The 22,330-nt window shown below is 43.1% G+C and overlaps 1 protein-coding gene across 3 annotated transcripts; it reads right to left on the bottom strand.

The window, feature by feature from the left end:
- Positions 1-68: 68 nt before the first annotated feature.
- On the bottom strand, positions 69-21,840 carry LOC306918227 (NLR family CARD domain-containing protein 3-like). 3 transcript variants are annotated; one of them, XR_013789308.1, is made up of 9 exons: positions 21,519-21,840; positions 17,191-17,240; positions 10,316-12,197; positions 7,737-7,910; positions 7,207-7,380; positions 6,024-6,179; positions 4,660-4,709; positions 1,328-2,155; positions 69-991 (listed from the first exon to the last, which is right to left on the bottom strand). XR_013789308.1 is itself a non-coding variant. In XM_079531099.1 (8 exons), exons 1-8 carry the CDS (start codon positions 21,575-21,577, stop codon positions 1,545-1,547), a joined length of 3,156 nt encoding a protein of 1,051 aa, XP_079387225.1. In that variant the 5' UTR covers positions 21,578-21,840; the 3' UTR covers positions 69-1,544. The 3 variants fall into 3 exon arrangements, 1 of the variants encoding a protein (XP_079387225.1); XR_013789309.1 differs by having other exon boundaries at positions 1,372-2,155; XM_079531099.1 differs by having other exon boundaries at positions 69-2,155.
- Positions 21,841-22,330: the final 490 nt, after the last annotated feature.

The following is a 22,330-nucleotide window of genomic DNA, read 5'->3' as shown; positions in this document are numbered from 1 at the left end:
GTGTGTGTGTGTGCGTGCGTGTATACAGAAAGGTGAATGACCCTCACCACAAAAGGTCACATCCAAAATTATTTTAGTTATTTTATTAACAATGCTGTATTAATTCATGTAATTTCGGTACAATGTAAATACAACAGCATTCATTTCACTTTCTTGAATATATGATAGACATGAAATGGTTCAACATAAAAAATGAAATTGAAATTACATTTTAGATAAAATACAATGATGTTCAAAACCCTTCATTGGAGTAAATGTAAATAAATGATCAATACAACGATACAATATGCATTTTTAAATGTTCTATCCATCCCAACAGGCACTTGGAATTGAGTCGAGGCGTTACATTTACTTGGACTCGGTTATGGCACTGTGAGCTTGTAGACAGTGGCGTGCACAGACATTTAGGTCACATTCCCACCTAATACTTCGGTAGACTCGATGAGAATGGGAGGAGAATTGGGACTTCTTGCATATTTAATTTGCTGCGGTTTGCCTTCACACTGTCATCCGCAGCTATTGGAAACGCAGCAGGGGCTGCAGGACAGTGGCGTGCACACAGACATTTAGAGGGGCAGGACAGTGGCGTGCACACAGACATTTAGAGGGGCAGGACAGTGGCGTGCACACAGACATTTAGAGGGGCAGGTGCTCAAGTGAAAAAGGGCACCTTGTGCAGCGGGTGGAACCGGCCGGTTTCCTTAATAGTGTGAGATTTATAGATTTTGGGGCCTAAATAATATATTAGAAGCTTTTTATCAAGAATTGATCAATGCCACCATGGTCCACATACTGTACACTGTACAACAACAAATATATATGTGTCCATCTGTGCACGCCACTGATTAGATGGGCATTTTTCACAATATCCGTTTGCATCTTTCTTTTGTGACCCCAGATGACCCTAACAGTGACCCCAGATGACCCTAACGGTGACCCCGGATGACCCTAACAGTGACCCCAGATGACCCTAACCGTGACCCCAGATGACCTAACGGTGACCCCGGATGACCCTAACAGGGACACCAGATGACCCTAACGGTGACCCCCGGGGCGACTGTGGCTCAAGAGGTAGAGCAGGTCGTCCAATGATCCATGGGTCGGCGGTTCGAATCCCGGCTCCTCCTGGCTACATGTCGAAGTGTCCTTGGGCAAGACACTGAACCCCAAATTGCTCCCGATGTGCTGGTTGGTACCTTGCATGGCTTCCGCCGCAATCGGTGTATGAATGTGTGTGTGAATGGGTGAATGTAATGCACAATCTATGTAAAGCGCCTTGGATAAAGGCGCTATATAAATGCACCATTTACCATTTACCCCAGATGACCCTAACAGTGACCCCAGATGACCCTAACCGTGACCCCTGATGACCCTAACGGTGACCCCGGATGACCCTAACGGTGACCCCGGATGACCCTAACGGTGACACCAGATGAACCCTAACGGTGACCCCAGATGACCCTAACAGTGACCCCCATGGAAACCAAAACATATTGATTATGTAAACACCCCACCCCACCCCACACCTGTTCCTGATTATTACATTATGATACAACACACTCGTCTGTTCCCACAGCCTGTCTGTCTGTCCCCACAGCCTGTCTGTCTCTCCTCACAGCCTGTCTGTCCTCACACAGGGACACAGAGGAGCCGTGGTAAAGCCTAAAGCCAGCATAGAGAGGTTCAGTGAACGTGGCCTGGAAGGTGTACAGGTGAGTCAGAGTGTCCTCTAACACTCTGTAGAAGGACAGAGTCCCAGCGGGACGGTCCAGATACACGGCTACTCTGTTGGAGCCAGAGGGAAGGATAGGAAGGGCACTCTCCTTACAATTGTGTTGAACAGAGTAATAGTAATGACTACAGAGCAGACTCCAGGACTGTTCAGTGTCTCCAAGCACACAGTCCAGACCGGGTCCTATCCTACTGATGTCTCTGTCAGTCAGTCCTATCTGAACCGTTCCACTGAACTCCATCTCACTGTAGCAGCGCTCATCATCTAGACTCTCTGAACTCAGAACCTGAGGAGAGACATCGAACCTGTCAGGATGATCAGGATATGAATTAACCCGATCATCCCGTGTCACCTTCCTGTTGTTCTCAGACAGAGAGAGGGTTATGTGTGCTGTGTTTGTGTCCAGTGTGAGACGCTGGAAATCTGATGAGAAAACAACACAGTACACATTAAATACAGCATGCACTGAATGATGCACACACACACACGCACGCACAGACACACAGACACACAGACACACAGACACACACACACACACACACACACACACACACACACACACACACACACACACACACACAGTTTAAGGGTCCCAGACGGAGTTCTCTGTCCCGTTACTTAGTACGGTCGGATGCCCGAAACGGAGATTGATTAAAACGACGGAGATTAATGATATCAAAAGCGGTCGCATCGCTCCACAGCCTAGGAGCATCGCTCCACAGCCTAGGAGCATCGCTCCACAGCCTAGGAGCATCGCTCCACAGCATCGCTCCACAGCCTAGGAGCATCGCTCCACAGCATCGCTCCACAGCCTAGGAGCATCGCTCCACAGCATCGCTCCACAGCCTAGGAGCATCGCTCCACAGCATCGCTCCACAGCCTAGGAGCATCGCTCCACAGCCTAGGAGCATCGCTCCACAGCCTAGGAGCATCGCTCCACAGCCTAGGAGCGCGTGTTGCGCAATCCTCGACATCGGAAATGGCCCCCCCTGTTTAGCCGACGACAACGAAAATCTTAAAACGTTAACACATTGTGTGCCACACAACACTTTCAAAATAGTAACCCAGGGTGCCCACTTTTTACATTCATTTTTTTGACATATTGTTTTTTTATTTGCTAGGACGTCCACAGACGTCTTGGGCACTACATAGCGGGATTTCCCTGGACGTCTGTGGACGTCTTGGGCTCCCGCTACCATTATTTAATCCCTCCGCCGCGTCCTGCCAGGGTTTTATCGCGCGTGACACTTACTTTGAAGAGCCAAATATCCGTAATCGCATTTTACTATGAAACCATTCCGTGTGTGTTGACGAAGCTGGTGCTTGTTCTCTCGGTCGGTGGTGGAAAAAGTGGACCGCGAGTATCACAGCGCCTGCTACAGGCCGTTGAAAACGCTTGTCTGGGACAAAGCGACCCCTGCAATGTCGCTTCTGTGAGATAAAGCCGTCTGAAAACAGAGCCAGCAATGTAAGTGGATGCGCGCGCATTTTCAAAATGGCCGCGCCCATTGGGTCAGAAGCATAACAAAGCTAACGGACGGTAGATTTCGATACGATCGTATTAAAACATGCATTAATGAATACATCGCTGTTAAAACGGCTTTTCCGTTTGTGGCAGGCTACAAGATTCTACGTGTTAATATTCCTATGTTCCTGGCGGGCAAACGATTAATAACTCGCGATCTAAATCATCCCGACTAATTATAAAAAAAGGTTATGTGTTAGATTGGATGAAATAACCCCGTACCGGGCAAGTAAGATGTTAACTGAGGCTAGATTCTACAAATCATCACAATCATGGACATTTTTCTAAAATGTATGTTTCTATATCAGTGGTTCTCACAGGGTTAAAACCCCATGTTTCTATATCAGTGGTTCTCACAGGGTTAAAACCCCATGTTTCTATATCAGTGGTTCTCACAGGGTTAAAACCCCATGTTTCTATATCAGTGGTGCTCACAGGGTTAAACCTCATGTTTCTATATCAGTGGTTCTCACAGGGTTAAACCTCATGTTTCTATGTCAGTGGTTCTCACAGGGTTAAAACCCTATGTTTCTATATCAGTGGTTATCACAGGGTTAAACCTCATGTTTCTATATCAGTGGTTCTCACAGGGTTAAACCCCATGTTTCTACTGGTTCTCACAGGGTTAAACCCCATGTTTCTACTGGTTCTCACAGGGTTAAAACCATGTTTCTATGTCAGTGGTTCTCACAGGGTTAAACCTCATGTTTCTATGTCAGTGGTTCTCACAGGGTTAAACCCTCATGTTTCTATGTCAGTGGTTCTCACAGGGTTAAAACCATGTTTCTATGTCAGTGGTTCTCACAGGGTTAAACCCCATGTTTCTATGTCAGTGGTTCTCACAGGGTTAAACCCCATGTTTCTATGTCAGTGGTTCTCACAGGGTTAAACCCCATGTTTCTATGTCAGTGGTTCTCACAGGGTTAAACCCCATGTTTCTATGTCAGTGGTTCTCACAGGGTTAAACCTCATGTTTCTATATCAGTGGTTCTCACAGGGTTAAACCCCATGTTTCTATGTCAGTGGTTCTCAAACTATTTCATGTCAAGGACCCCCAAAATTATCTGTATTTGGCCACCGACCCCCATCTGAAAATATGTTGTTCCAGGGACCCCTCAGCAGCAAAGATATGAGGTAAAAACATTCAATGTGAAAGAATATATATTCAAAGATTTGCCCCACATTTTCATGTTTAAAACAAATAGCAAGCTTGTAGCGCGGCACTCGGTTCCGTGCTATGAGCTTGTAGATCTGCTATTTTTCAACAGCTAAAGTTTAAAATAATGGTTAAAGTGGTTAAAAACTAATTGGTGACACAGGTGTGTTCCAGGTCTTAATTGGGTTAGACAGACAGACAGACAGACAGACAGACAGACAGACAGACACAGACAGACAGACTCACGTGTTGTAAGGAGTTGAGGTTTAGTCCAGTGTTCTCCTCCATGAGTCACACTGTAGGAAGTAGAACAACAATGAATCAAGTCAAAACCACTGCTGCTTAATGTCTCACATCGGCCTGTTTTAGTCCCAACAAATATTTACTAAACACATTTTGTCATCATTCTCCCACAGACTCTGTCCAAACATCACACACATTGGTACCATATCTCTATGGTCATGTGATTAAGACTCTGTCCAAACATCACACACATTGGTACCATATCTCTATGGTCATGTGATTAAGACTCTGTCCAAACATCACACACATTGGTACCATATCTCTATGGTCATGTGATTAAGACTCTGTCCAAACATCACACACATTGGTACCATATCTCTATGGTCATGTGATTAAGACGTAGCTCTCAGATTTGGATAAGATTGAGGAGTGGTGTGTTTTGAACAAAATGCTTCAACTCATGAACGATTGTCTGAGAAAAATTGCTGGCCCACAATAATACCCGTCCTGGCGGAGACCTGTGCTCTGAGGAACACATGTTTCTAGTTGAAATAAATAAACAAATGGTGCATTTATATAGCACTTTTATCCAAAGCACTTTACATAGATTGTGCATTACATTCACCCATTCCCCTATTCACACACACATTCACCCATTCCCCTATTCACACACACATTCACCCATTCACACACACATTCACCCATTCACACAATCACCCATTCACACACACATTCACCCATTCACACACACATTCACCCATTCACACAATCACCCATTCACACACACATTCACCCATTCACTCACACATTCCAACATGGACACAGTCCTATAGTCTACTGACCAACATGGACACAGTCATATAGTCTACTGACCAACATGGACACAGTCCTATAGTCGACTGACCAACATGGACACAGTCCTATAGTCTACTGACCAACATGGACACAGTCCTATAGTCTACTGACCAACATGGACACAGTCCTATAGTCTACTGACCAACATGGACACAGTCCTATAGTCTACTGACCAACATGGACAGTCCTATAGTCGACTGACCAACATGGACACAGTCCTATAGTCTACTGACCAACATGGACACAGTCCTATAGTCTACTGACCAACATGGACACAGTCCTATAGTCTACTGACCAACATGGACACAGTCCTATAGTCTACTGACCAACATGGACACAGTCCTATAGTCTACTGACCAACATGGACACAGTCCTATAGTCTACTGACCAACATGGACACAGTCCTATAGTCTACTGACCAACATGGACACAGTCCTATAGTCTACTGACCAACATGGACACAGTCCTATAGTCTACTGACCAACATGGACACAGTCCTATAGTCGACTCACTTGACAGTCTCCAGAGCAGCAGTCAGCTTCTTCAGACCAGAGCCTCCTAAGTGGCTGAAGTTCAAGTCCAGCTGTTTCAGCTTGGAGGAGGGGTTGGAGGTCACAGCTGAAGCCAGAGCAGAACAGCCTTCCTCTGTGACTCCACAGCCTGACAACCTGCAGAGAAATACACATTTAACAAGGTTCAAGGTCTCCATTCACACACGTGTGTGGATGCTTTTCTAAATAAATCAAATCAAATCAAATATTAGAGTCCCAGAAGGGAGATTAGGTTTACAGCAAGAGTAGTGGTTTAAAACATACAAACAATACAGGACAACAACAGACACCATAGCATAAACAGATCTAGTGCAGGTATAGAATCAAAGATAAAAAAATAAAAAAGGCTACATTCAGAAAAAAGTGCTAGGATATAAAGTGCCGGCATTGCTTCAACATCGTCATCATCAGCAACATATTATCATCATTTACATTACGTTACTGGCAGCGTTGACTGAACGAATCGAGGCAGGGACAAAGGAGTGCTTATATCTGTTGTTTTTGATAACGGGGGCACGCAGACGACGGCCCGATGGCAACAGCCTGTACTCTGACTCCAGTGGGTGGGCATCATCCTGCCGAATGGCCTGGCCTTCATGAGCAGCTGTCTATTGTAAAAAGGATCGAGGCTCTCCAACTGAATGCCAGTAATTTTGGAGGCAGTTTTCACAATATCTTTTCTCTTTAATGGCGAGGTTGCCATACCAACAGATGATAGAGAAGGAGATAACAGAATGTACATAGGCACTGTAAAACTGTTTCATCAGGTCTCTGTCGACATTAAATCTGGCTAATTTCCTTAGGCAGAAAAGGCGTTGCTGGCCCTTCTTACACAGCATGTCAGTGTTTACATCAAATTTCAGTTTGCTGTCAATAATCGTGCCCAGGTATTTATAGCTGGGTACGATTTCCACTGGCTGGCCACAGATATCAGTGTTCTGGGTGGGATGGGGACCACGTCTGAAGTCAATACAGAGCTCTTTTGTTTTTGAGATGTTTAATTCAAGGAACGCATCGTTGCAACAGGACAAGAAGTCCTCTGTGACCTGGCCATGCCCGACCTCGTCATTGTCGAGAAGGCTGACAATGACTGAGTCTGTTGATGTTAAAATAAAGATCCACACAGAGAGAACACATTCTTTACCCCAGGATCTGCAGTCTACACTGTGGACTCTTCAGTAACGCAGAGAGCTGGAGCAGTTGTGATTCCTGCAGGCAGATGAAACTGAGGTCCAATTCTCTCAGATGGAGAAGATTAGAGCTGAGAGCTGAGAGCAGAACTTCAAATCCTGTCTGTGTGAAGGTGCAGCCAGCAAGTCTGTAATTACACATGAAATATCTGGACTGAATATCAGAGCTTTGGAGTAAAGACCCCAAGAGATGGAAAGAGAAGGCAGGCAGGAATAATGTGCATGTCAACAAGGCTCTACATACTGTAATCACTGTACCTCATTAGTTCACATATTGTAGTTACTGTACCGTAGCATTGATAATGATAATTCCCTAGCAGCCATGATGGATCACATATTGTAGTTACTGTACCGTAGCATTGTGATGCGAGAGTGAGTATTCTAATCAGTGTGGGATACCATGATGTCAACTTTATTCACTCTCTTATTGTTATTATTATCAAACAATACATAATAAATAAACTAATCAAACTAATAATCTGACCTCAGTATCTCCAGTTGACAGTTTGGACTCTTCAACCCAGCAGAGAGCAGGTCCATGGATGGATCCGTTATGTCATTATAACCGATGTCCAATTCTCTCAGATGTGAAGGATTAGAGCTGAGAGCTGAACACACGATCTCATATTCTACCTTTTGGAGGTCACAGCCAACAAGTCTGTAAAATCAGTGATTATCAACACAGATTAGATCAAGTTCATGTTCAAGGAAATTCACTGTAATGTAAATGTACAGTTAGTTGGTCAGTCTAGTGTACAGTCTAGTTGGTCAGATATTGACAGGTCAGATAAGAACAGTCTAGTTGGTCAGATATTGACAGGTCAGATAAGAACAGTCTAGTTGGTCAGATATTGACAGGTCAGATAAGAACAGTCTAGTTGGTCAGATATTGACAGGTCATATAAGAACAGTCTAGTTGGTCAGATATTGACAGGTCATATAAGAACAGTCTAGTTGGTCAGCTATTGACAGGTCAGATAAGAACAGTCTAGTTGGTCAGATATTGACAGGTCATATAAGAACAGTCTAGTTGGTCAGCTATTGACAGGTCAGATAAGAACAGTCTAGTTGGTCAGCTATTGACAGGTCAGATAAGAACAGTCTAGTTGGTCAGCTATTGACAGGTCATATAAGAACAGTCTAGTTGGTCAGATATTGACAGGTCATATAAGAACAGTCTAGTTGGTCAGCTATTGACAGGTCAGATAAGAACAGTCTAGTTGGTCAGATATTGACAGGTCATATAAGAACAGTCTAGTTGGTCAGATATTGACAGGTCATATAAGAACAGTCTAGTTGGTCAGATATTGACAGGTCATATAAGAACAGTCTAGTTGGTCAGATATTGACAGGTCATATAAGAACAGTCTAGTTGGTCAGATATTGACAGGTCAGATAAGAACAGTCTAGTTGGTCAGCTATTGACAGGTCAGATAAGAACAGTCTAGTTGGTCAGATATTGACAGGTCATATAAGAACAGTCTAGTTGGTCAGATATTGACAGGTCATATAAGAACAGTCTAGTTGGTCAGCTATTGACAGGTCAGATAAGAACAGTCTAGTTGGTCAGATATTGACAGGTCATATAAGAACAGTCTAGTTGGTCAGATATTGACAGGTCAGATAAGAACAGTCTAGTTGGTCAGATATTGACAGGTCAGATAAGAACAGTCTAGTTGGTCAGATATTGACAGGTCAGATAAGAACAGTCTAGTTGGTCAGCTATTGACAGGTCAGATAAGAACAGTCTAGTTGGTCAGCTATTGACAGGTCATATAAGAACAGTCTAGTTGGTCAGATATTGACAGGTCAGATAAGAACAGTCTAGTTGGTCAGATATTGACAGGTCATATAAGAACAGTCTAGTTGGTCAGATATTGACAGGTCATATAAGAACAGTCTAGTTGGTCAGATATTGACAGGTCATATAAGAACAGTCTAGTTGGTCAGCTATTGACAGGTCAGATAAGAACAGTCTAGTTGGTCAGCTATTGACAGGTCAGATAAGAACAGTCTAGTTGGTCAGATATTGACAGGTCATAAAAGAACAGTCTAGTTGGTCAGATATTGACAGGTCATATAAGAACAGTCTAGTTGGTCAGATATTGACAGGTCATATAAGAACAGTCTAGTTGGTCAGATATTGACAGGTCATATAAGAACAGTCTAGTTGGTCAGATATTGACAGGTCATATAAGAACAGTCTAGTTGGTCAGATATTGACAGGTCATATAAGAACAGTCTAGTTGGTCAGATATTGACAGGTCATATAAGAACAGTCTAGTTGGTCAGATATTGACAGGTCATATAAGAACAGTCTAGTTGGTCAGCTATTGACAGGTCAGATAAGAACAGTCTAGTTGGTCAGATATTGACAGGTCATATAAGAACAGTCTAGTTGGTCAGATATTGACAGGTCATATAAGAACAGTCTAGTTGGTCAGCTATTGACAGGTCAGATAAGAACAGTCTAGTTGGTCAGATATTGACAGGTCATATAAGAACAGTCTAGTTGGTCAGATATTGACAGGTCATATAAGAACAGTCTAGTTGGTCAGCTATTGACAGGTCATATAAGAACAGTCTAGTTGGTCAGCTATTGACAGGTCAGATAAGAACAGTCTAGTTGGTCAGGTATTGACAGGTCATATAAGAACAGTCTAGTTGGTCAGATATTGACAGGTCATATAAGAACAGTCTAGTTGGTCAGCTATTGACAGGTCAGATAAGAACAGTCTAGTTGGTCAGCTATTGACAGGTCAGATAAGAACAGTCTAGTTGGTCAGCTATTGACAGGTCATATAAGAACAGGGAACCAGAAAACAAGTGAAAGACAGATAATCTGTATTAATACTACAGTGTAACTTCTATGATCAATGAATTTTGAAAGTCAGAACTAGTCAGAACTATGAAAGTCAGTCAGTTTCATTAGGCAAAAATGCTGTATTTTAATTATGTAAAAAATATATATACATATACCATCCGTACCGTAATGTAAAATGACACATACACATGGTAGATTGATTCTATTCTAATAGGTTTTCTATTCACATGACTACTAACCGAGCCTTTCTGCAGTTCCTCACAGCTGGGACCAGACAGTTTTTCCCCCATGCTGTTGTGTAGTATTGGTGCAGGTCCAACTCCTCCAGAACCTCCTCTGACGTCAGCAGCATGAAGGCCAGAGCTGAACACTGGGATGGAGACAGTTCTGTCTTTGATCTGTTCGCTGACTTCAGGTACTGTTGGATCTCCTGATGTAATGAGTGGTCGTTCATCTCCATCAGACAGTGGAAGATGTTGATGAATCTGTCAGGAGAGAGACGCCCATCCTCATTTTTCATCTCCTTCAGGTTGTCGATGACTCTCTGGATATCCTCTGGACTGTTCTCTGTGTGACCCAGCAGGCCTCCTAACAGACTCTGGTTGGACTCCAGTGAGAGGCCATGAAGGAAGCGGACAAAGAGGTCCAGGTGGCCGTTCTTACTCTTCAGGGCCTTTTCGGAGGCTCTCTGCAGGAAGTCCTCCAAGGAACTGACATCAACTCCCAGGAATGTCTTCACTGCCTCCATGTTCTCCTGTGTGAAACAGTGCATCAGGTAGACTGCAGCCAGGAACTCCTGGATGCTCAGATGAACAAAGCTGTAGACCTTTCTCTGAAATTGAACGGTCTCTTCTTTGAAGATCTCTGTGCACACTCCCGAGTACAGTGCGGCGTCGTTCACATCGAGACCGCACTCTTCCAGGTCTAATTGGTAGAACATGACGCTGCCTTTCTCCAGATGTTTAAACGCCAGCTTGCCCAGCTTCAGGAGAAAATCCCAGTCATCAACAACATCAACATCAGTCTCCCCTTTTCTTTTTTCTCTGTTTCTTTCTTTTTTGTTTCTTTTCTTTTTCTTTTCTTTTCTTTTCACGCCATGAGTCTCGTCATACTTCATCTTCATCCTCCTTAACTGGAGCCACACGAAGTGGCTGAACATCCCGGTCAGGCTCTTGGGCAGCTGTCCTGTCTCGTCTGTCTTCACCAGGTCCTCCACAACGGTAGCGGTCATCCAACAGAAGACTGGGATGTGACACATGATGTGGATGCTCTTTGATGTCTTCACGTGTGAGATGATGGTGCTGGCCAGCTCCTCGTCCTCACTGAACATCTTCCTGAAGAACTCCTCCTTCTGGGGGTCTGTGAACCCTCGTATCTCTGTCACCATGTCAACGCATGCAGGAGGGATCTGATTGGCTGCTGCAGGTCTGGTGGTTATCCAGAGGAGAGCCGAGGGGAGCAGATTCCCCTTGATGAGGTTCGTCAGCAGCATGCCCACTGATGATATCCTCTTGACATTAGAGATGATGTCATTGTTGTCGAAGTCGTCAGAATCGACGTCAATGTTCTGAAATTTCAGCGGAAACCTGCTTTCATCGAGACCATCGAAGATGAAGCCAACTTTCCATTTCCAGGCAGCGAGCAGCTCTGCTGTGACGCTCTCCAACGTTGGATGGAAAACATTGATCAGTGAGAGAAGACTGTGCGGCTCATCTCGGACCAAGTTCAGCTCCCGGAATGAGAAGGGAACCAGGAGAATGATGTCTTGGTTCTCCAAACCTCTTGCCCAGTCCAGAGCGAACTTACGCACGGAGAATGTCTTTCCGATGCCAGCGATGCCATTGGTCAGAACTCTGCTGCTGGGTGTGTCTCTGCCAGGGAGGAGGGTCTTAAAGACGGCACGGCACTTGATTAGGACGTCATGGAGGGTCTTCATGTTGGAGGCGGTCTCAAGCTGCCACACCTCATGTTGCTGATTAACCCCTTCACTCCCTCCCGCTGATAGGTGGAGGTCTGTGTAGATGTTGGAGATGGAGGAGGGCACTTCAGTGGCGTATGTCACACCATCAAGACCGTCCAAAGTGACCTTATAGACCTTTAGATCCTCCTGAACACTGACATCTGATATGAGGAGAGAAGGAATACATTTTAAAGACCTGTAAAGGAAATGTAATGATTCATTTAAAAAAGGAAATCACACCTGTGTGAACTGAGTGGTGCAACTCCCCTCTCCCCCTGCCTATCTCTCTCTCTCTGTGTAATTAGCAGGCAACAGTGCAACACTATCTCTCTCTCTCTGTTTCTGGCACAACAGCGCCACTTTTGCCCCTACTGGTACTCTAAACATAGTCACATAGGTGAGGACATTGCTGTTCCTTGGAGTGGTTGCACCACTCAAAAACTATATATACTATAAAAGAGCAATAACTTGTGAAGCCTGTCTTTGAACTATGTAGTAAATAATTAAAGAGTGACATAGTTCTGTTGCTTTTTCTGTTTTGTATTCATATATGGATTAACATCACTCGAAGTCTAATAGACCCCCAGGTGTTGTGTATGGAGTTAACATTACTCTAATAGGGGGTGTTGTGTATGGAGTTAACATTACTCTAATAGACCCCCAGGTGTTGTGTATGGAGTTAACATTACCCCCAGGTGTTTTGTATGGAGTCAACATTACTCTAATAGACCCCCAGGTGTTTTGTATGGAGTTAACATTACTCTAATAGACCCCCAGGTGTTGTGTATGGAGTTAACATTACTCTAATAGACCCCCAGGTGTTGTGTATGGAGTTAGCATTACTCTAATAGACCCCCAGGTGTTTTGTATGGAGTTAACATTACTCTAATAGACCCCCAGGTGTTTTGTATGGAGTTAACATTACTCTAATAGACCCCCAAGTGTTGTGTATGGAGTTAGCATTACTCTAATAGACCCCCAGGTGTTTTGTATGGAGTTAACATTACTCTAATAGACCCCCAGGTGTTTTGTATGGAGTTAACATTACTCTAATAGACCCCCAGGTGTTGTGTATGGAGTTAACATTACTCTAATAGACCCCCAGGTGTTGTGTATGGAGTTAACATTACTCTAATAGACCCCCAGGTGTTGTGTATGGAGTTAACATTACTCTAATGAAACCCTCAGATCTGAACGAACACCTCTCAGGGCAGCTGAAAGGAAGTGGCACAAGACAAAGCTACCAGATGATCTCTCCCACTTTCATTCACTCCTCTCTGCCTTCTCCCTCTCACTAACCACCGCTAAAACCTCCTTCTACCACACCAAAATCCAATCCTGCACTTCTAACCCAAGGAAACTCTTCTCCACTTTCTCCTCCCTCCTTAAACCCCCTCCCCCCACTCAACCCTCAACCCTCATCCCTCACCGCGGAGGCCTTTGCCAAATACTTCGAAAAGAAGGTTGATGATATCAGTAGCTCCTTTACCCCCCTCCCCCATAAAGAAGCACTCGACTCAACCAATGCTAACCATAACATACCATGCATGTCCTCCTTCTCTCCTCTATCCCCAGATGAGGTCCTGAAACTAGTCACATCCACTAGACCTACCACCTGTCCTCTCGACCCCGCCCCGTCTCCAATCTTCCAGACCATCGCACCTGACTTGCTCCCCTTCATCACTTCCATTATCAACACCTCAGTAACCTCAGGCTGCGTCCCATCTGCCTTCAAGTCAGCCAGGGTATCACCACTCCTCAAAAAACCAACTCTTGACCCCTCAGATGTCAAGAACTACAGACCGGTATCACTCCTTTCCTTTCTTTCCAAAACCCTTGAACGTGTTGTCTCTAACCAGCTTTCTCTCCATCTCTCAGAGAACAACCTGCTGGATCCCAACCAGTCAGGATTCAAGAAGGCACACTCCACGGAAACTGCACTCCTCGCAGTCACAGAAGCACTACATGCTGCCCAGGCTGCTTCCCACTCTGCAGTCCTGATTCTCCTAGACCTATCGGCGGCATTTGACACAGTGAACCACCAGCTGCTCCTAGGCACCCTAGCTGATCTAGGCATAGGCGGGACGGCGCTGAAGTGGTTCTCCTCCTACCTCTCTGACCGGACTTACCAGGTTTCTTGGAAAGGTTTGCTATCACCCCCCCGCACCCTCCAAACTGGGGTCCCACAGGGATCTGTACTTGGTCCCCTCCTCTTCTCACTGTACACTAAATCCCTTGGCACCATCATCTCTGCTCACAATATATCCTATCACTGCTATGCCGATGACACACAACTGTTTCTATCCTTCCCCCCCTCTGCCACCCAGGTAGAAGAGCGCATCACTGCATGCCTGGCTGACATCTCACAGTGGATGTCTTCCAACCACCTCAAGCTGAACCCAGACAAGACTGAGCTTCTGTTCTTCCCAGCTAAGTCCTGCCCTATGCGGGAGCTAACTATCTCCGTAGACAACGCCCTGGTAAAGTCTGTCCCGACAGCCAGGAACCTTGGTGTTGTCCTGGACAGTCAGCTCTCGTTCAAAACACACATCACAGCTGTCACTAGATCCTGTAGGTTTACACTCTACAACATACGACGAATTAGACCGTTCCTCACCCAGGAGTCAGCCCAGCTCCTAATCCAGACAACAGTCTTGTCAAAACTTGACTATTGCAACTCCCTCCTTACTGGCCTACCGGCATGTGCACTTAAGCCCCTCCAACTGATCCAAAATGCCGCAGCACGCTTGGTCTTCAACCAGCCAAAATTCTCACACGTCTCCCCCCTTCTCCGCTCGCTCCATTGGCTCCCAGTCGCTGCCCGCACAGAATACAAAACTCTGATGCTGGCATTCAAAGCAACCAAAGGCATGGCCCCCCCATATCTCACAAGTATGATCGTACCCTACAAACCCTCCCGCTCACTCAGATCAGCCAACGCAGGGAAGCTGGAGGTACCTTCACTAAAAACGCCGGGACAACGCTCCACACGTCCCAAACTCTTCTCCCTTCTGGCTCCAAAACTATGGAATGCACTTCCCATTGCAGTCAGAACTGCAGCCTCACTCCCAATCTTCCGCCGTAGTCTGAAAACCCACCTCTTCAGACTCCACCATGGCCCGTAGCACTTGCCCTAGCCTAGACCCTTAGATAGCACATTATGTAGACTTAGATAGTATTTTAAACAGACTTATAGCTTGTTATGTAGACAGCTCTAGAATTGCACTTTATGTAGTCATAGCACTTTATAGTACACATGTATAATATATTATATAGTATAGTATGTATAGTTTACATAGATACTCCACTGTTACGTTCTTAGTTTACGCATGATTCATGATAACTACTTTTTATACATGTGATGTATGCCATGCTTTTTGTTTTTGCTTAATGTAAGTCGCTCTGGATTAAGAGCGTCTGCTAAATGCCTAAATTGTCTAATAGACCCCCAGGTGTTTTGTATGGAGTTAACATTACTCTAATAGACCCCCAGGTGTTGTGTATGGAGTTAACATTACTCTAATAGACCCCCAGGTGTTGTGTATGGAGTTAACATTACTCTAATAGACCCCCAGGTGTTGTGTATGGAGTTAACATTACTCTAATAGACCCCCAGGTGTTGTGTATGGAGTTAACATTACTCTAATAGACCCCCAGGTGTTTTGTATGGAGTTAACATTACTCTAATAGACCCCCAGGTGTTGTGTATGGAGTTAACATTACTTTAATAGACCCCCAGGTGTTGTGTATGGAGTTAGCATTACTCTAATAGACCCCCAGGTGTTTTGTATGTGTGTATGGAGTTAACATTACTCTAATAGACCCCCAGGTGTTTTGTATGGAGTTAACATTACTCTAATAGACCCCCAGGTGTTTTGTATGTTTGTATGGAGTTAACATTACTCTAATAGACCCCCAGGTGTTTTGTATGTTTGTATGGAGTTAACATTACTCTAATAGACCCCCAGGTGTTTTGTATGTGGGTATGGAGTTAACATTACTCTAATAGACCCCCAGGTGTTTTGTATGTGTCTATGGAGTTAACATTACTCTAATAGACCCCCAGGTGTTTTGTATGTGTCTATGGAGTTAACATTACTCTAATAGACCCCCAGGTGTTGTGTATGTGTCCATGTAGTTAACATTACTCTAATAGACCCCCAGGTGTTGTGTATGTGTCTATGTAGTTAACATTACTCTAATAGACCCCCAGGTGTTGTGTATGTGTCTATGTAGTTAACATTACTCTAATAGACCCCCAGGTGTTTTGTATGTGTCTATGGAGTTAACATTACTCTAATAGACCCCCAGGTGTGGTTATAATATTCAAATATGTCTTCCCTGTGTGATTTTAGATCACTTCATATAAGAACTGTTTGAAAAATAAACCGACCACCTCGGCGTTTCTGTCAGGGGAGTGGCTGTGCGTCGTTAATGATGTCCATTCATTTGATACAGCCAGTTTCTGGAGAAAATGTAATTAATGTGGCCGCAAAAGCCTTGAAACTACATATGAAGGCAATGTCGCTGCTAATATACGTCACGCCCAGCTGTCAACATATTGCGTTCCTGAGATTCCTCGTTGACGTAAGCTCAGCTGGTGGTGACTCGACTCGTACTAACCACGAAACATTAAATATCAATAAAATAAAAATAAAAATAACGTAATTATGTCAGTTTCTGTTGTGCGACGGGCAGATGCAGCCACCCCGCCTACCCGGAAATGTAGTCTCTGGGTTGTTTGGCTCGTTTATACCGCTTATTTTGTTACTCTTTGGGTATATTTGTACATTTCCACCTTCAGTCGATGCTTCATATCCATATGAGTGAAAAGGCCGGGGTGATCGGTTTATTTTTCAAACACAGTTCTTATAGGAGGCGATCTAAAATGGAGATTACAATGCAAATAAAAAGTACACGAACCTGTGGATTGACGCCCTCTACTGACAGTGACGTCAGGACTTCGGTGCTCTATAGCAACACGAGTTAGACTTTAATATATTAGCGCCCCTCACTTCACATGGGTGTGATTTTTGGTTTCTTCCTGAAAGAAAGCCTTTGAGCCAAAAGGCCCAATCAGACAAACACCTAGCTAAGGAGCTAAGGTGATTTATCACCTTAGCTAAGGAGCTAAGGTGATTTATCCAGTCTTACTTCGTCCGCTAGTAGTTTGACTGGGTGTCTTCGGTCCCCATGTCTTCTCTCTGTGGGGATGAAAGCAATTTATTATTAGAGATAGAGATATTATTATGACTACCTGACTATATTCATTAGAGATAGAGATATTATTATGACTACCTGACTATATTCATTAGAGATATTATTATGACTACCTGACTATATTCATTAGAGATAGAGATATTATTATGACTACCTGACTATTCATTAGAGATAGAGATATTATTATGACTACCTGACTATTCATTAGAGATAAAGATATTATTATGACTACCTGACTATATTCATTAGAGATAGAGATATTATTATGACTACCTGACTATTCATTAGAGATAGAGATATTATTATGACTACCTGACTATATTCATTAGAGATAGATATTATTATGACTACCTGACTATATTCATTAGAGATAGAGATATTATTACGACTACCTGACTATATTCATTAGAGATAGAGATATTATTATGACTACCTGACTATATTCATTAGAGATAGAGATATTATTATGACTACCTGACTATATTCATTAGAGATAGAGATATTATTATGACTACCTGACTATATTCATTAGAGATAGAGATATTATTATGACTACCTGACTATATTCATTAGATAGAGATATTATTATGACTACCTGACTATATTCATTAGAGATAGATATTATTATGACTACCTGACTATATTCATTAGAGAGAGATATTATTATGACTACCTGACTATATTCATTAGAGATAGAGATATTATTATGACTACCTGACTATATTCATTAGAGATAGAGATATTATTATGACTACCTGACTATATTCATTAGAGATAGAGATATTATTATGACTACCTGACTATATTCATTAGAGACAGATATTATTATGACTACCTGACTATATTCATTAGAGATAGAGATATTATTATGACTACCTGACTATATTCATTAGAGATAGAGATATTATTATGACTACCTGACTATATTCATTAGATAGAGATATTATTATGACTACCTGACTATATTCATTAGAGATAGAGATATTATTATGACTACCTGACTATATTCATTAGAGATAGAGATATTATTATGACTACCTGACTATATTCATTAGAGAGAGATATTATTATGACTACCTGACTATATTCATTAGAGATAGAGATATTATTATGACTACCTGACTATATTCATTAGAGATAGAGATATTATTATGACTACCTGACTATATTCATTAGAGATAGAGATATTATTATGACTACCTGACTATATTCATTAGATAGAGATATTATTATGACTACCTGACTATATTCATTAGAGATAGAGATATTATTATGACTACCTGACTATATTCATTAGAGAGAGATATTATTATGACTACCTGACTATATTCATTAGAGATAGATATTATTATGACTACCTGACTATATTCATTAGAGAGAGATATTATTATGACTACCTGACTATATTCATTAGAGATAGAGATATTATTATGACTACCTGACTATATTCATTAGAGAGAGATATTATTATGACTACCTGACTATATTCATTAGAGATAGATATTATTATGACTACCTGACTATATTCATTAGAGAGAGATATTATTATGACTACCCGACTATATTCATTAGAGATAGATATTATTATGACTACCTGACTATATTCATTAGAGAGAGATATTATTATGACTACCTGACTATATTCATTAGAGATAGAGATATTATTATGACTACCTGACTATATTCATTAGAGAGAGATATTATTATGACTACCTGACTATATTCATTAGAGAGAGATATTATTATGACTACCTGACTATATTCATTAGAGATAGAGATATTATTATGACTACCTGACTATATTCATTAGAGATAGAGATATTATTATGACTACCTGACTATATTCATTAGAGAGAGAGATATTATTATGACTACCTGACTATATTCATTAGAGATAGATATTATTATGACTACCTGACTATATTCATTAGAGAGAGAGATATTATTATGACTACCTGACTATATTCATTAGAGATAGAGATATTATTATGACTACCTGACTATATTCATTAGAGAGAGAGATATTATTATGACTACCTGACTATATTCATTAGAGATAGAGATATTATTATGACTACCTGACTATATTCATTAGAGAGAGATATTATTATGACTACCTGACTATATTCATTAGAGATAGAGATATTATTATGACTACCTGACTATATTCATTAGAGAGAGATATTATTATGACTACCTGACTATATTCATTAGAGAGAGATATTATTATGACTACCTGACTATATTCATTAGAGAGAGATATTATTATGACTACCCGACTATATTCATTAGAGATAGAGATATTATTATGACTACCCGACTATATTCATTAGAGATAGATATTATTATGACTACCTGACTATATTCATTAGAGATAGAGATATTATTATGACTACCTGACTATATTCATTAGAGATAGAGATATTATTATGACTACCCGACTATATTCATAAATACATTTATTTACATATGTGGCTATTTTCCTACTGCATGCTGCTGCCATGTCATTAAAGGACCACTTCACCACTTTTCAACCTATCTTCATATAGTAGGTCCTCACAAATAATCATGAAAAAAATGGCGAAATTTAATAATCACAATAATGAAAATCTAAACATTTTTGTAAAAAAATCTTGTTTAAAAAATAATCTGCCTAATGATGATGTCACTGGAAGACGGTTTCTAAACTGCCCACAGCCCTCCTATGAGACACAGACTGAGTAGAAAAAAATCGTGACATTTTATCATGATTATTAGTGAGGACCCATTATATGAAGATAGGTTGAAAAGTGGTGAAGTGGTCCTTTAAGTATTGTGGATGTGCTGGTACGAATGCGTACTTGGTGGGTATTGATACAAATATGGTACAAATATAGACTTCTATATAAAAAAAAGGAAATCATGTGAGGTAAAAAGGGAAAGGAAACATACAGTGAGGGGAAAGGGGGCGGCGGGGATTCACATTTTACTGTACGGGGGGCAGTTTCGAATTGCAGCCGTCCGTAGGTGCCCTTTGAGAGCGGTTTGGAAGGAGTCAAGGGATTCGCATGTTTTAATGGCTGTTGGTAGGGCGTTCCACATTTTGGTGGCATAGTGTACACGGGGAGAACATGTGAGGGTACCTACCCTAGAGGACACGGAGAGAACATGTGAGGGTACCTACCCTAGGGGACACGGAGAGAACATGTGAGGGTACCTACCCTAGGGGACACGGGGAGAACATGTGAGGGTACCCACCCTAGGGGACACGGGGAGAACATGTGAGGGTACCCACCCTAGGGGACACAGGGAGAACATGTGAGGGTACCCACCCTAGGGGACACGGGGAGAACATGTGAGGGTACCCACCCTAGGGGACACGGGGAGAACATGTGAGGGTACCCACCCTAGGGGACACGGGGAGAACATGTGAGGGTACCCACCCTAGGGGACACTGGGAGAACATGTGAGGGTACCTACCCTAGGGGACACGGGGAGAACATGTGAGGGTACCTACCCTAGGGGACACGGGGAGAACATGTGAGGGTACCTACGGGGAGAACATGTGAGGGTACCTACCCTAGGGGACACGGGGAGAACATGTGAGAGTACCCACCCTAGGGGACACGGGGAGAACATGTGAGAGTACCCACCCTAGGGGACACGGGGAGAACATGTGAGGGTACCCACCCTAGGGGACATGGGGAGAACATGTGAGGGTACCCACCCTAGGGGACACGGGGAGAACATGTGAGGGTACCCACCCTAGGGGACACGGGGAGAACATGTGAGGGTACCCACCCTAGGGGACACGGGGAGAACATGTGAGGGTACCCACCCTAGGGGACACGGGGAGAACATGTGAGGGTACCCACCCTAGGGGACACGAGGAGAACATGTGAGGGTACCTACACTAGGGGACACGGAGAGAACATGTGAGGGTACCTACCCTAGGGGACACGGAGAGAACATGTGAGGGTACCTACCCTAGGGGACACAGGGAGAACATGTGAGGGTACCCACCCTAGGGGACACGGGGAGAACATGTGAGGGTACCCACCCTAGGGGACACAGGGAGAACATGTGAGGGTACCCACCCTAGGGGACACGGGGAGAACATGTGACAGAACAGAGCGGTAGATTCATTATGCTTCAGGACACTGTGTGTAATGCAGGAACAGAGCGGTGCGTCTGCGATAAGGTGGTTGAAAGCAGCGTCGCGCTAGATCGGTAACGACACGCACGCATCTGTAAACGCGCACGAGAAATGAGTAAATTCAAACCTTTGATCAGTAGGGTCGTCTCCGTCACTAGAGCTCATGCCAGAAGCAGAAATCCCCATTTTCTTCAGAGAGATATTGTATCATCAGTTACAGTAAAATGTCATAACAATCCAGTATTTAGAAAGAGACCCCATTGACAGTAATTACAAAGCCTGTCAAGATGACGTGCCTCCTGTCAATTGGACTCCATTGAACAGCTCCTCAATCTATATACAGTAGACTTAGTAGTCAGTAGACTTAGTAGTCAGTAGACTTAGTAGTCAGTAGACTTAGGACTGAGTAGACTTAGGACTGAGTAGACTTAGGACTGAGTAGACTTAGGACTGAGTAGACTTAGGACTGAGTAGACTTAGCACTGAGTAGACTTAGGACTGAGTAGACTTAGGACTGAGTAGACTTAGGAGTAGACTTAGGACTGAGTAGACTTAGGACTGAGTAGACTTAGGACTGAGTAGACTTAGGACTGAGTAGACTTAGGAGTAGACTTAGGACTGAGTAGACTTAGGACTGAGTAGACTTAGGACTGAGTAGACTTAGGACTGAGTAGACTTAGGACTGAGTAGACTTAGGACTGAGTAGACTTAGGAGTAGACTTAGGACTGAGTAGACTTAGGACTGAGTAGACTTAGGACTGAGTAGACTTAGGAGTAGACTTAGCACTGAGTAGACTTAGGAGTAGACTTAGGACTGAGTAGACTTAGCACTGAGTAGACTTAGGACTGAGTAGACTTAGGACTGAGTAGACTTAGGACTGAGTAGACTTAGGAGTAGACTTAGGACTGAGTAGACTTAGGACTGAGTAGACTTAGGAC

This window comes from Electrona antarctica (assembly GCF_951216825.1).
Source record: "Electrona antarctica genome assembly, contig: scaffold_112, whole genome shotgun sequence".
Classification (NCBI taxonomy): domain Eukaryota; kingdom Metazoa; phylum Chordata; class Actinopteri; order Myctophiformes; family Myctophidae; genus Electrona; species Electrona antarctica.
This window is presented reverse-complemented; position numbering and strand designations above follow the sequence as displayed.

Excerpts from the sequence above, each read along its gene's own strand:
- LOC306918227 (XM_079531099.1), bottom strand. The coding sequence starts at position 21,577 with ATGGGGATTTCTGCTTCTGGCATGAGCTCTAGTGACGGAGACGACCCT. Across the intron at positions 7,381-7,736 it reads TGTCAACTGGAGATACTGAG|ACTTGCTGGCTGCACCTTCA; the intron begins GTCAGATTATTA and ends GTGTAATTACAG. Across the intron at positions 4,710-6,023 it reads GCTGCTCTGGAGACTGTCAA|TGTGACTCATGGAGGAGAAC; the intron begins GTGAGTCGACTA and ends TACTTCCTACAG.